This window comes from Arachis stenosperma, chromosome 2 (assembly GCF_014773155.1).
Source record: "Arachis stenosperma cultivar V10309 chromosome 2, arast.V10309.gnm1.PFL2, whole genome shotgun sequence".
Taxonomy (NCBI): Eukaryota; Viridiplantae; Streptophyta; class Magnoliopsida; order Fabales; family Fabaceae; genus Arachis; species Arachis stenosperma.
The window spans coordinates 2,608,047-2,621,237 of NC_080378.1; the positions used below are offsets into that span (position 1 = coordinate 2,608,047).

At 36.9% G+C, this 13,191-nt stretch overlaps 2 protein-coding genes across 8 annotated transcripts; both read right to left on the reverse strand.

Annotated features, from left to right (window-relative positions):
- Positions 1 to 171: 171 nt before the first annotated feature.
- Positions 172 to 5,609, reverse strand: LOC130959321 (putative disease resistance RPP13-like protein 1). 5 transcript variants are annotated; one of them, XM_057885288.1, is made up of 4 exons: positions 4,254 to 5,609; positions 1,438 to 4,115; positions 1,051 to 1,121; positions 172 to 483 (listed from the first exon to the last, which is right to left on the reverse strand). In XM_057885288.1, exons 1-2 carry the CDS (start codon positions 5,416 to 5,418, stop codon positions 1,456 to 1,458), a joined length of 3,825 nt encoding a protein of 1,274 aa, XP_057741271.1. In that variant the 5' UTR covers positions 5,419 to 5,609; the 3' UTR covers positions 172 to 483; positions 1,051 to 1,121; positions 1,438 to 1,455. The 5 variants fall into 5 exon arrangements, with proteins under 5 accessions (XP_057741271.1, XP_057741270.1, XP_057741269.1 ...); XM_057885287.1 differs by having other exon boundaries at positions 1,438 to 4,163; XM_057885286.1 differs by having other exon boundaries at positions 1,051 to 1,118; positions 1,438 to 5,609.
- Positions 5,610 to 6,811: 1,202 nt separating this feature from the next.
- On the reverse strand, positions 6,812 to 12,878 carry LOC130961374 (putative disease resistance RPP13-like protein 1). 3 transcript variants are annotated; one of them, XR_009079531.1, is made up of 3 exons: positions 8,469 to 12,878; positions 7,789 to 7,867; positions 6,812 to 7,404 (listed from the first exon to the last, which is right to left on the reverse strand). XR_009079531.1 is itself a non-coding variant. In XM_057887223.1 (2 exons), exon 1 carries the CDS (start codon positions 12,666 to 12,668, stop codon positions 8,469 to 8,471), a length of 4,200 nt encoding a protein of 1,399 aa, XP_057743206.1. In that variant the 5' UTR covers positions 12,669 to 12,878; the 3' UTR covers positions 7,431 to 7,879. The 3 variants fall into 3 exon arrangements, 1 of the variants encoding a protein (XP_057743206.1); XR_009079530.1 differs by having other exon boundaries at positions 6,815 to 7,404; positions 7,789 to 7,879; XM_057887223.1 differs by lacking the exon at positions 6,812 to 7,404 and having other exon boundaries at positions 7,431 to 7,879.
- Positions 12,879 to 13,191: the final 313 nt, after the last annotated feature.

Sequence of the window (13,191 nt, forward strand, 5' to 3'; positions counted from 1 at the left end):
CAAATCGAAAAATGAAAAAAAAAGAAAATGCAATTTTGTATAACTCTAATATAAATAACCTATGTCTTTCTTAAAAATAAATAAATTCAAAATCTATTTATAATATGTTCTCTAAAATATTTTTAATATAACATTTATTAAAATATACTATATAGTATAAATAATCTATCTCTCCACACATTGCGCAGGTCTCACTCTAGTTTAAAAAATGACTGCTATTGATAACCAAACAAGCAGCTATGGTTCCCATCTTTGAAGCAAAGCATTGAATTGAATAATCCAATCAACTCCACATGTAGTGTGGATATGAATCATATGATACACATCAGTCATTAATTTAAACTAGTGTGGATACCAATTAACATGGAAGCTGAAATCAGAAAACACTACTGCTTCCCAACACATTAATCCACTTTACATCTCCATATATATATATATAGATATACATGTGCAATGAAATCTCGAACATCTGTGAACTTTTACCTGAAAAAGATGGAAAAAACAGTAGAAAAAAAATTGTTAAATTATTTTGAAGCTTCACTTTCCATTCTAGCCAAGACAATAAGCTTTACTTTCTTTTAGTCTATCACTCAAAGTCGCAAATCAAAAACATGTTATATTGTAAAAGAGCTTTAAAGGAAGATTAAAGAATAGAAGAAAATGAAACAAGGAAAAACCATATCAAATGTCCCTAGTGGTTGACAAAAGTTTTAATTTTACCTCAAATATTTTTAAAGGATTTCAATTTATCTCTGCTAAAATTATGAATGAATGACAGTAAATAGAATCGTAACAAAAAATACAATAGCAATAGATTCCAAAAACAGTTAAAGAATCAAATTTAAGTTATTACATGGCAATACAAATTAGTTCAGCATAAAGCCATAAACATTAAATAGTGACAAAGGCAGAAACACAATTTTACCATTAACTTCATATAACTAATAACTAATTTCCTCTAAAATCAAGCTTTCATAACATTTTTCTTCTTCCCAACAGAAGAGGAAAAGTAAATTTTAGAATGGAATGAAGCGGAGTAAATTGACCAACCTGAAGCTAAAACCTTGTATAAGATGAAATCTCCACCATTTGGGTACTTTTACTTCGTTAAAATCTATCTGCTGAAGATGGATGAAAACAGAAAATTTCAACATCTATTTGTGAAAGTTCTCAAATGTTGGATACACAATATATATAAGAATGGCATTTTTTGAGAATAACAGAGGATATTTCTTTTGGCTACAACTACAAATTGAGAGATTTCCAATGAATGAAATAAAAAAGAATGCAAATTTTGTTGTTGGCGAATCAGATTATGAGTCCAACTAGTTAATAATATGTAAAGAAAGAGAGAACTATTTTCTTTTGAGGAAAAGGAAATTTATACATGTATAATTCAATTGTGGTGGCATGAGAATCGTGAAGTTAGATGATTACCTCTTCAGAAATCTCTATTCAGAACATTTGTTCTCCATTGACTTTAATGGTGGGGATGTGGGAAATTTTAGGCCAAATTTGTTGATGCTTGTTCCTGCAGTGTTCTCCCAGCAAATGACAGTGATAAACTTTAAGTAGCAAGAGAGAGGGAGGCAGCTTTTCTCCTTCCATATTCTCCAGCTTCCAACAGTATGAAATGTGCAATTGTCGAAGGGAGGTGAGGCGGAGAAGCTTGTTGCACTCCAATGTCTCCAGATTATGGAAGCGCCATATCACAAGAGTGGTAAGGGAGGGAAGGTGAGGCAGCGAACCCACCTCTGGGTATGACTTTATGCTCTTACACCAAGAACCATTAATAATAAGACGAGTGAGGGCGTGCAAGTTGGCCATCCATGATAGATCCCTCATTTGTTCCTCGCAAATTCCCACTTCAAGTACTTTCAAGTTAGGCGGCAAATCACCCTCTGCCAACCTGCAAATGTTTGGGCAATATATGTGGAGAGAGTGTAAACTTGGGAATAGACTATTCATGTCACGTGGTAATGCCTCCAACTTGGAGCATTCTATGAGGCTTAGATGAGTCAAGTTGGGTGCAGCCTGTCCTTCTCCTGCTAATGACACTAATTTGTTGCAGAAAGCAATGGAGAGACGTTGAAGAGCAGCGTGTGGTGCCTCTGACATTGACAATGATTCCAGATTCCTACACCAAAATATCTCGAGATTCTTGAGATTGGGAAAGGCATCCAACGACAACGAGGTCAGTGAATCACAGCTGTCAAAAATATACAGGCTTACCAAATCATACTTCTGCTGTTGTTGAAGAAATTCCAGTTTTCTGCATTTTATGATTCTCAGATTTTGCAGAGATTTAGATGGTGGCTCTGACATTGAAACTGATTCCAGATTTGAACATCCTTTTATCTCGAGAACTTTGAGACTGGGAAAGGCATCCAACGACAACGAGGTCAGTGAATCACAGCTGTCAAATATATATAGGCCTACCAAATCATACTTGTGCTGTTGTTGAAGAAATTCCAGTTTTCTGCATTTCATGATTCTCAGATTTTGCAGAGATTTAGATGGTGGCTCTGACATTGAAACTGATTCCAGATTTGAACATCCTTTTATCTCGAGACCTTTGAGATTCGGAAAGGCATCCAACGACAACGAGATCAGTGATGAACACTCTGAGATTTCAATTTCTTGGAGGCAACTTAGATGGTTGATGCTCATCATTGCCTTAATTGCAGACTCCACCATAGATTCACAACCGCTAAATGATAAAGTATCCCCAGAAAGTACCATCTCTAGAAACCCTCCTATGTCATCTTGTCGTATTTCCAGTTTGCGAACTTTTGAAACATCCATTGAGGAAGAAACAATTCTCATTAATACATGATTGAGCATATCTCCCTTTAACATTGGACAATCTCTCATTTCAAGACTCTTAAGCTGAGGAAAAGCTTTTGAGTCAGGTAAGTGCCACTCCTCCCAACATGCCATATTATAAAATTTCAGACTCTCCAACAAGGGAAAAGGAGGAGCAATATGCAAAGAAGGATTGTCTTCATTCTTGTAAAACTCAATTCCAATGCTGCTGAGCTGACTGAAATCTTGAATGTAGAGGGACTTAAGAGATGGTAGCTGTCCAAGTGAAGGCAGCATGCAACAGTTCATGCAACACACCAACGATACATGTGTCATCTTGCTGTAGGAAGAATGCCCTAACCAATCTGCAAACCTTGTACCCCTGTATCCCCTTATTCTCAACTCTTTCAAGCCATTGTGCGGTGCCAAGCTGTGGAGGATCTCTCTCTCAGTTTGTGTATTCGAAACCATATCACCACCTGAAGACCACTGCAAGTATAATTTGCTGATGAGATTCTTGTTTATCATTCTTGCATTCTCTGCTTCTTTCACGTCCACAATATTCTCCAACTTCCTAATCTCAAATGAACCTTCAAGATTTGACAGCCCTCCTAATTCCTGGATTCCATTGTCTTTGTGCTTGCCCACCACAAAGTAATCTAAAATAGGCATGTGTTTCAATTCACTTATTCCTCTAGGCATTTCTTCCAAAGAAGTTGCCCTAAGATCAAGATGCCGTAAATTCACAAGATTATGCATGCCACTGGGCAACATGGTCAGCTTAGTACATCCATACAATATTAATGTTTGTAGATTATACAAGTTGCACAACGATTCGGGCAACCTATTAATCTTACACCAAGAGAGATTCAAATAGCGTAGATGAATCAATTCACCTATTGAATCAGGTAATACATCAAGTTTAACAAAGGATAAAACTCTCAAGTATTTAAACTTTGATTCTCCGCTTTCCATGCTAAACAAATCATCGATATACAACGATGTCCTGAAAGATTCCAATTTCGCAATGGAGTTAGAGACTTTTGTGATTGGAGGACCTAAGCTTCCACGTGGGAAATGTGACAAATGACGAGTGAGAACCTTCTTCTTTTCTTGTTCACCAAGCTCTTGTATTCTATAATAGAAGTCTCCAGCAAGGAATATTGCCAAGTCATGCAAGAGATCATGCATCACAAATCTCTTAAAATTATACTTACTTGGTTTAAAAAACAATCTGGAAGCTAATTCTTCAAAATATTTGCAACCAACTTCTTCAAAACTCTCTCCTCTATTTGGTAGCCTTAAAAGATCTTCGGTCATCCATAGCAAAATTAGTTCATCTTTATCCAAAAGATAATCTTTCGGATACAGTGCACAATAAACAAAACAACGTTTCAAATGTGCAGGAAGGTGAAAATAACTAATTAACAATGCTGGAATAATCTTACTCTCATTTGTAGAAAATCTCCAAATATCACTCCTTAAGATTTTTTCCCATTCCTCAGCATCATGCCTTCTGCACAAGCAACCAAGTGTTTCCGCTGCTAATGGCAAACCGTCACACTTCCTCGCAATCCTTTTGCCTATTCCTTCTAGTGTTGGGCTTCCATTTGATTCTGGAAAAGAAGCATTGGCAGCAAACACCGACCAGCAATAGTCTTCTGATAATGGATTGAGATAGTGAGGGTGGTAATTTGTTTGGACAACTGAACCAACATCTTCCTTGCGAGTAGTTAGAAGAATAGTACTTCCCTTAACCCCATATTGAAAAGGGGCGAGGAAATCCTTCCATTGAAGATGATCATTACTCCAAACATCATCCAAAACAACAAAGAACTTCTTTTCAGACAATTCTTTCTTCAGAGCATCTTGAATTGAATTGAGGCTGTCAAGATCCTGAGTATTTGTAGAGATCTCTTTTACAATATTCTTTGTAGTCTCAACAATATTGAAGTTTTCCGAAACGCAAACCCATGCTTTCCGATCAAATCCCACCATCAACTCTGCATTATTATACATCCATTGAGCCAAAGTAGTTTTACCAACACCACCCATGCCAACAATAGAGATCACAGACAGGTGATGCTCATTGTTGTCATTCAGCATCTTGATTAAGGCCTTCTGGTCATCCTCCCTGCCATACACATTCCCTTTTACAAGAGAAGTGGATGGGGTTTTCCAGGAGAAGCTAGCAGTGGAAATCTTTTCAAGCCCAAGCTTTCCTTTGCGTTTCTCAAGATCTTCTATCCTTCTAACCACCCTTTCTATCTCATTCACCATCTGCCTATCTTCAGAATTGAAGATTCTACCCAAGAGAGTGACCTTTTGAGTTGCAGCTTTGGTGCAGATGCGGTCCAGCAAGTCATCAGCAGTGTAAAGAGCATCTCGGAGAGAGTTGAGCCAATCCTTCACATCATGGTTATCCAGTTGCTTGAGCTCTGCATCATCAACGAGAGCTCCAGCATCTGTCAGAGCATTCCTCAGCCTCTCAACCAAGTCAGAGCTAAGCTTCTTACCCACAACCAAGTTGACAGCATCAGCAGAAATGAGCCTGTCCAGGACAACATTAATGAAGCCAGACAGAAAAGCTCCACCAACAAGAACTCCAGCCATGATCTCAAACAAGATCAAAGTAATCAAATTTTAAGAATAGAAGGAAAGAACTAAGCTAAAAGTTTTCAGAATAGAAGAAAAGAACAATTCTTTACAATTGCAAGTTAGGAACAAGACGTGGTATTATTCTCCGAGATAACTTAATTCAAAGTAGTGGAGTAACTTTTCATTTTTATAACACTATATTTTAAATGTTATTGCCATTTTGGAAGGTGCACCGTAATTGCATAAAACCTTTAATGTTTAATCATATTCCTACTTTTTGAAAGATGCAATGAGATTGCAAGATGTGTAAAGTTCAAACTTTTTTAGGACCAATGGAAATGTAGTCTTTACCAGAAAGAATCTGAATAATTTGCTTCATATAATTGTGACTGACTTCCACAATATGAATTTCATTATTAGTATTTTTTTTATTATTTTTATCCAATCCAAATTGAGATGGTTAATCACCACCAGATTGTTTTATAAAAGTTACTCAAGCTATTAATACCACTAAAATATCTCATTTTTTATCTTTACAAATTTTGATATCCATGCATGTCATCTAACAAAAGCTCCCACTTCTACCAATTAATGCACATGTACTTCTGAAAGATGATGTTTCACTTTCAGATTAGATTTTGTTCTACAAATACTTTTTTTTTTGTGAACTATTAAAATATTTTCTGATGCATTAATTACCATTTCAATATTAAGAAAACTATTTTTCAATATCAAGTTTTTAACCATCCAAACTTCCTCCAAGTTGATCTATTGCATGTTGGAAGTAATTCTAGACTTGCTTTGCTCAAACCATACAACAAAATCAACAGCAGAAGGTAATTTATTACATAGTTGATCTACTGCTTAACTCACATTTAAATACATCCATAACATTAAGAGTTTGTTTGGTAACTATTATTATATGCATCTGTCTTAAGACACTTATCAAACACAACCTAAGAGTTTATTCCTTAATGACTCAGTATAACAAACATTTGGACTAATCTGGTATTAACATACACACTAAAAAAAAATCCACACCAAAATAATCTTACATACACACTAAAAAAAAATCTTACCTACCACATAACTAATCTGGTATTAACATACATGAATATGTGCTTTTGGAAACAGCCGTCTTTTTTATTTTATTTATTTATTTCAGTAATTTTGGGATATGGTGCACAAATCCTCATTTTATTATCATTGAATCTTAGTATGATCTTTATTTTTTATGTTTAAATTTGTAGTGTTCATCTTTGGAATATAATGAACAAATATTTATTTTACCATTGATCGCTCGTGACTAAGTAGTAAGAGAATTCCAAATTGAACTCATGTATTAATGCATTGGATATCAACGATAAAACAACAAAGAAATATACAAATAAAAAGAAAAAGAACAAGTTATGATTTGATGTGAATTGATATTCACAACTCCTTCACCTGTTATGCTCCTTCATGCTAACTTTATCATCTTTTCTCCCCATGTGCTATTACTAATTTTCATAATGGCATCGTTTATCTTTCAATCTTATTTTTTCTTTGGAAAAACGAAAGTAAAGGTGAAAGATGATTCTTCATTTATTTTGCATATTTTGACTGAAACTGGCATTAAGATCCATTTCAAAACTAAATGTTTGTCATAATGTCATCACAATAACCACAGATGCACATAATACACTGACTTTACATAAAAATAACCCTGTATATTTGTAGCTATCCTCTTCAATTCAGTCCAAAAAGATAAACTATTCTATGACCATGCTTTTTCTTGAATCACTTGAATCCCACTGCAGGTTAATATATGTACAAACTGCACATACACGATAAAGATCAATGAGTGAAGTTGATAGGAATGAAGTTGCTCCTGATGGCATCACCAGAACTTCACCTTCTAATGATTATTTCAGGTACAGGATTGTCATCTTTAAATGTGGAAAGCATATTCTTGAATCATATCTGCATTAGCTACATATCTTCATCAACTTGTGAATTTGTCTGATGATGTATCCAAATCCAGAAAGGAAGAAATAGTTATTATTATAGAATGTTTTCTCTTAGTATTAGAAATAGTTTATTATAGGCATCTAATACTATTCATTTTATGTAATGATTCAAACTGTGGTTTAAAATAAAAATGACTACATAACAATAACTTGATCCTTCTATTTTGAAAGCTTATATACCTCATGCATGCTGATTCCTTTTATTATTCCTATATGAATCTTGCAACACAACAACTGACTCTGATCATAAAGAATTGACAAAGACAGGAACACCATTTTATAACTCCTTTCTTTCCCCAAATTAAGCTATTATTTTGTTTTTCCTCTGTCCAAAACGGGCAAAAATAAAATTATAGAGAGGAATAGAGAAACATACCAACAAAATCAGAAGCTTTTCACTAAGAAGTGCCACTCCAACTTTGTCCATCGTGTCTTCCTTTTCTATCTTGTTCATTCTAGTGTAGATACTAACATGAAGCCAAACTCAGTAAACACAGCTTCTCGTAACTAATTTTCAAACTCACTACTTCAAAAGTCATCTAAACGCATGAATCTAATTGGATGACCATGTAAATCAAACTCTTTGTTTAATACATCTAAAAATATTCTTAAATGTTGGATACACAAAAAAGATATTCACCGTCTTTCAATTTTTGTTTCATGTTAATTCTTATCTTCTTTTGCAAAGGTGATTTTATAGAAAAATATGAAGGTTAATAAGTATTACAGATAGCAATGAGCCAATGACTTTGTTAGAGAAACGAAAGATATTTCTTGAACTACAACTGCAAGCTGAGAGCTTCCCTAATAAATGAAAGAAAAGAATGCATATTTTCCAGTTGGAATACGAGTTCAACTTGATAATAATTTTTTTCACTTGAAGGAAATGGAAATTTATGCATGTGTGAATTTACATGTGGTAGCATGACAAACATGAAGGTTAGATTATTACTTGCTCATAAATCTCTGTTCAGAAAATTCGTCGGCCGTCAACTTGAATGGTGGGTATGTTTAAAAAAAAAAGGAAATGACAAACATGAGAGATTAGAAATTTACCTACTCAGAATCTGTATCGGAGAAGTTTTCGGCTTCAATGGTGGGGATGTGGGAAATTTTGGGCGAGATTAGTTGATGCTTGTTCTTGCAGTGTTCTCCCAGCAAACGACACCCTTCAATTTTGAGTAGCAAGAGAGAGGGAGGCAGCTTTTCTCCTTCCATATTCTCCAGCTTTGGACACGAATTAATATGTAGTTGTTGAAGGGAGGTGAGGCGGAGAAGCTCGTTGCATTCCAATGTCTCCAGATTATCGAACCAGCATATCTTGAGAGTGGTAAGGGAGGGAAGGTGAGGCAGCGAACCCACCTCTGGGTATGACTTTATGTTGTTGCAGTAATCACCATGAATGGTAAGATGAGTGAGGGCGTGCAAGTTGCCCATCCATGATAGATCCCTCATTTGTTCCTCGCCAATTTCCACATGAAGCTCTTTCAAGTTAGGCGGGAAACCACCCTCTGGCAACCTGCAAATGTTTGGGCAACCGTATATCTGGAGAGAGTGTAAACTTGGGAGTAGACTCTTCATGTCACGTGGTAATGCCTCCAACTTTGAGCACCCACTGACATAAAGATGAGTCAAGTTCAGTGCAGCCAGTCCTTCTCCTGCAAATGACACTAATTCAGGGCATTCATAGATGATGACACGTTGAAGAGCAGCAAGTGGTGCCTCTGACATTGACACTGATTCCAGATTCCTACACCAAAATATCTCCAGATTCTTGAGTTTGGGAAAGGCATCCAATGACAAGGAGGTCAGTGAATCACAGCTGTAATGTATTTGTAGCTCTACCAAATCATACATGTGCTGCTGTAGCTGGGGGAATTCTAATTTGTGGCAGTAAGTAATGGAGAGACGTTGAAGAGCAGCGTGTGGTGCCTCTGACTTTGACACTGATTCCAGATTCATACACCCTTCTATCTCCAGATGAGTCAAGTTGGGTGCAGCCAGTCCTTCTCCTGCAAATGACACTAATTTGTCGCAATTAGAGATAGTAAGATGAGTCAAGTTGGGTGCAGCCAGTCCTTCTCCTGCAAATGACACTAATTCAGGGCAGTCAAAGATGGAGAGACGTTGAAGAGCAGCGTGTGGTGCCTCTGACATTGACACTGATTCCAGATTCCTACAATTATATATCTTGAGATTCTTGAGATTGGGAAAGACATCCAATGACAAGGAGGTCAGTGAATCACAGCTGGAATCTATTTGTAGCTCTACCAAATCATACTTCTGCTGTTGTTGTTGAAGAAATTCCAGTTGTCTGCAATGCAAGATTCTCAGATTTTGCAGAGATTTAGGTGGTGGCTCTGACATTGACACTGATTCCAGATTTAAACACCCTTTTATCTCGAGAACTTTGAGACTGGGAAAGGCATCCAACGAAAACGAGATCAGTGATGAACACTCTGAGATTTCTATTTCTTGGAGGCAACTTAGATGGTTGATGCTCATCATTGCCTTAATTGCAGACTCCACCATAGATTCACAACCGCTAAATGATAAAATATCCCCAGAGAATAGCATCTGTAGAAACCTTCCTTTGTCATCTTGTCTTATTTCCAGTTTGCGAACTTCTGAAACATCCATTGAGGAAGAAACAATTCTCACTAATACATGATTGAGCATATCTCCCTTTAACATTGGACAATCTGTTATTTGAAGACTCTTAAGCTGAGGAAAAGCTTTTGAGTCAGGTAAGTGCCACTCCTCCCAGCATGCCATTTTATGAAATTTCAAACTCTCCAACAAGGGAAAAGGAGGAGCAATATGCAAAGAAGGATTGTGTTCATTCTTGTAAAACTCAATTCCAATGCTGCTGAGCTGACCGAAATCTTGAATGTACAGGTCCTTAAGAGATGGCAACTGTCCAAGTGAAGGCAGCATGCAGCAATTGTTGCAAGACTCCAAAGATACACTTGTCATATTGTTGTAAGAACAGTGCCCCAACCAATCTGGAAATATTGTACCCCTGTATCGCCTTATTGTCAACTCTTTCAAGCCATTGTGCGGTTCCAAGCTGTGGAGTATCTCTCTCTCAGTTTGCGTATTTGAAACCATATCACCACCTGAAGACCACGTCAACCGCAACCTATCAATGTGCTTCTTATCTCTTATCCTTGCACTCGTTGCTTGTCTGACATCAACAACATTCTCCAACTTCTTAATTTCAAATGATCCATGAAGATTTGAGAGACCTCCTAATTCCTGGATTCCATTATCTTCATTATTGCCCACCATATAGGAATGTAAGGTATGCAAGTGTTCCAATTTGCTTATTCCACCAGGCATTTCTTCCAAAGAAGTTTTCCTAAGATCAAGATGCCGTAGATTCACAAGATTATGCATGCCACTGGGCAACATGGTCAGCTTAGTACATCCATACAATATTAAAGTTTGTAGATTATACAAGTTGCACAACGATTCCGGCAACCTATCAATGTTACACCCAGAGAGATTCAAATAACGTAGATGAATCAATTCACCTATTGAATCAGGTAATACATCAAGTTCATCAAAGGATAAAACTCTCAAGTATTTAAACTTTGATTCTCCGCTTTCCATGCTAAAGAAATCATTGATATACAACGATGTCCTCAAAGATTCCAATTTCGCAATGGAGTTGGAGACTTTTGTGATTGGAGGACATAAGCTTTGATGTGAGAAACATGACAAATGACGAGTGAGAACCTTCTTTTCTTGTTCACCAAGCTCTTGTATTCTACAATAGAAGTCTCCAGCAAGGAATATTGTCAAGTCATGCAAGAGATCATGCATCACGTACTCCTCGGGAAAATCCTCATCAGCTGGTTTAAAAAATAACCTTGAAGCTAATTCTTCAAAACACTGAGAACCAACTTCTTCTAAACTCTCTCCTCTCTTTGGTAGCCTTAAAAGATCTTCAGCCATCCACAGCAAAACTAGTTCATTTTTCTCAAACTCATTATCTTTGGGAAACAAGGAACAATAGACGAAACAACGCTTCAAGTAAGGAGGTAGCTGGAAGTAGCTTATTAACAATGCTGGAATAATTTTACTATTTTTCAATTCCCAAATGTCATTCATTAAAACAACATTCCATTCTTTAACATCATCCTTTCCTCGCAAGAAACGCCCAAGTGTTTCTAAAGCTAATGGCAACCCCTTACACCTCTTCACAATCTTTCTACCCACATCCTCTAGTGTTGGGTTCCCGTTTGACTCTGGAAAACATGCATTGGCTGCAAACAATAACCAACAAGACTCTTCCGACAACTCATTAAGGGTGCAAGAGGGACATGTTTGAACTACTGAAGCAACCTCTTGATTGCGAGTTGTTATAAGAATTGTACTACCCTTAGCCCCACAGTGAAAAGGAGTTATAAATTGCTTCCACTTATCGGCATCTTCGCTCCAGACATCGTCTAGAACAATAAAGAACTTCTTTCCCGACAAGATTTCCTGCAGTTTATTTTGAAGCAAATTGAAACTCCCAAGGGTACAAGAATTTTTAGTAATCTCCTCAATGGTTTTCTTTGTAATCTCAGCGACATCAAATGTTTCAGAGATGCAGACCCATGCTTTCAGATCAAATCCTTCCACGACACTGTACGCCCATTTGGCTAAGGTTGTTTTACCAACCCCACCCATGCCAACAATAGGAATCACAGATAACTGAGATTCACTCTTGTCATTTATTATTTCGATTAGAACTTGTTGATCATCCTCCCTGCCATATATGCTCCCTTCCATCAGACATGTGGTTTCTCGCCATGATGACGATGATGATGATGATGATGACAAGTTATTATCCTTGGTAGTCTTTTGAAGACCAAGGATATCTTTTTGACTTACAAGAAATTCTATTCTTGAAACCACCCCTTCCATGTTATCTACCATCTTCCTATGTCGGTTGAGGAAGAAACTAGGTACCTCCTTTTGAGTGGCGGCTTTGGTGAGTACAGCATCCAGAAAGTCATCAGCATCATAAACAGCATCTCTCAGACAGTTGAGCCAATCCCTCACACGATTGTCGCCCAGTTGCTTGTACTCAGCATCATCAAGCACAGCTTCAGCAGCATGCAGAGAAATTTTCAGCCTCTCAACCAAGTCAGGGCCAAGTTTCTTGCCCAAGACCCGGTTGACCGTATCCGTTGTGAGCAACCTGTCAAAGACAACGTTAATGAAGCCAGAAAGGAAAGCTCCACCAACAAGTGCACCAGCCATGACGATATGATCTCAACAACAGCAAAGTGAATGGATTTTCAGAGAAAGGTAAGAGAACAATGGTTTGCAGTGTAGTGAACTACTAAGTTTTTCTCAATCAAGTAGTGTATGCAAAGGAGGAGTCAATGATTCCTTAGCAACAAGACATGGTATCGGTCTCCGAGATAACTTAGAAAATTCATAGCTTGGAGTGCTTAATTGGATTTGCTCTAACTTTTCATTTTTTAATTCTTTCTTGCAAGTGGTGCTGTTTCCGTGTAACTATATAAAACTAGGACATTTTGGCGCCACATTTTTGTATGTATATCATGGTAACATATTATGAGGTTATTAATAACAATAATGCATGTTAGTTGTCTTATTTTAATAATTTGTACGTTGCTAAAGTCTTAGTCTTAGTTTAATAGTTTGCTTGGAGCTTTTAATTTGTGTTTGGAGCTTTTAATTTGTGTTTTTAAATTTGAGTGATGCAACAAAACTGCAAGTTGAGGCAGGTTTCAACTGTTGCATGAGTCATGACTTG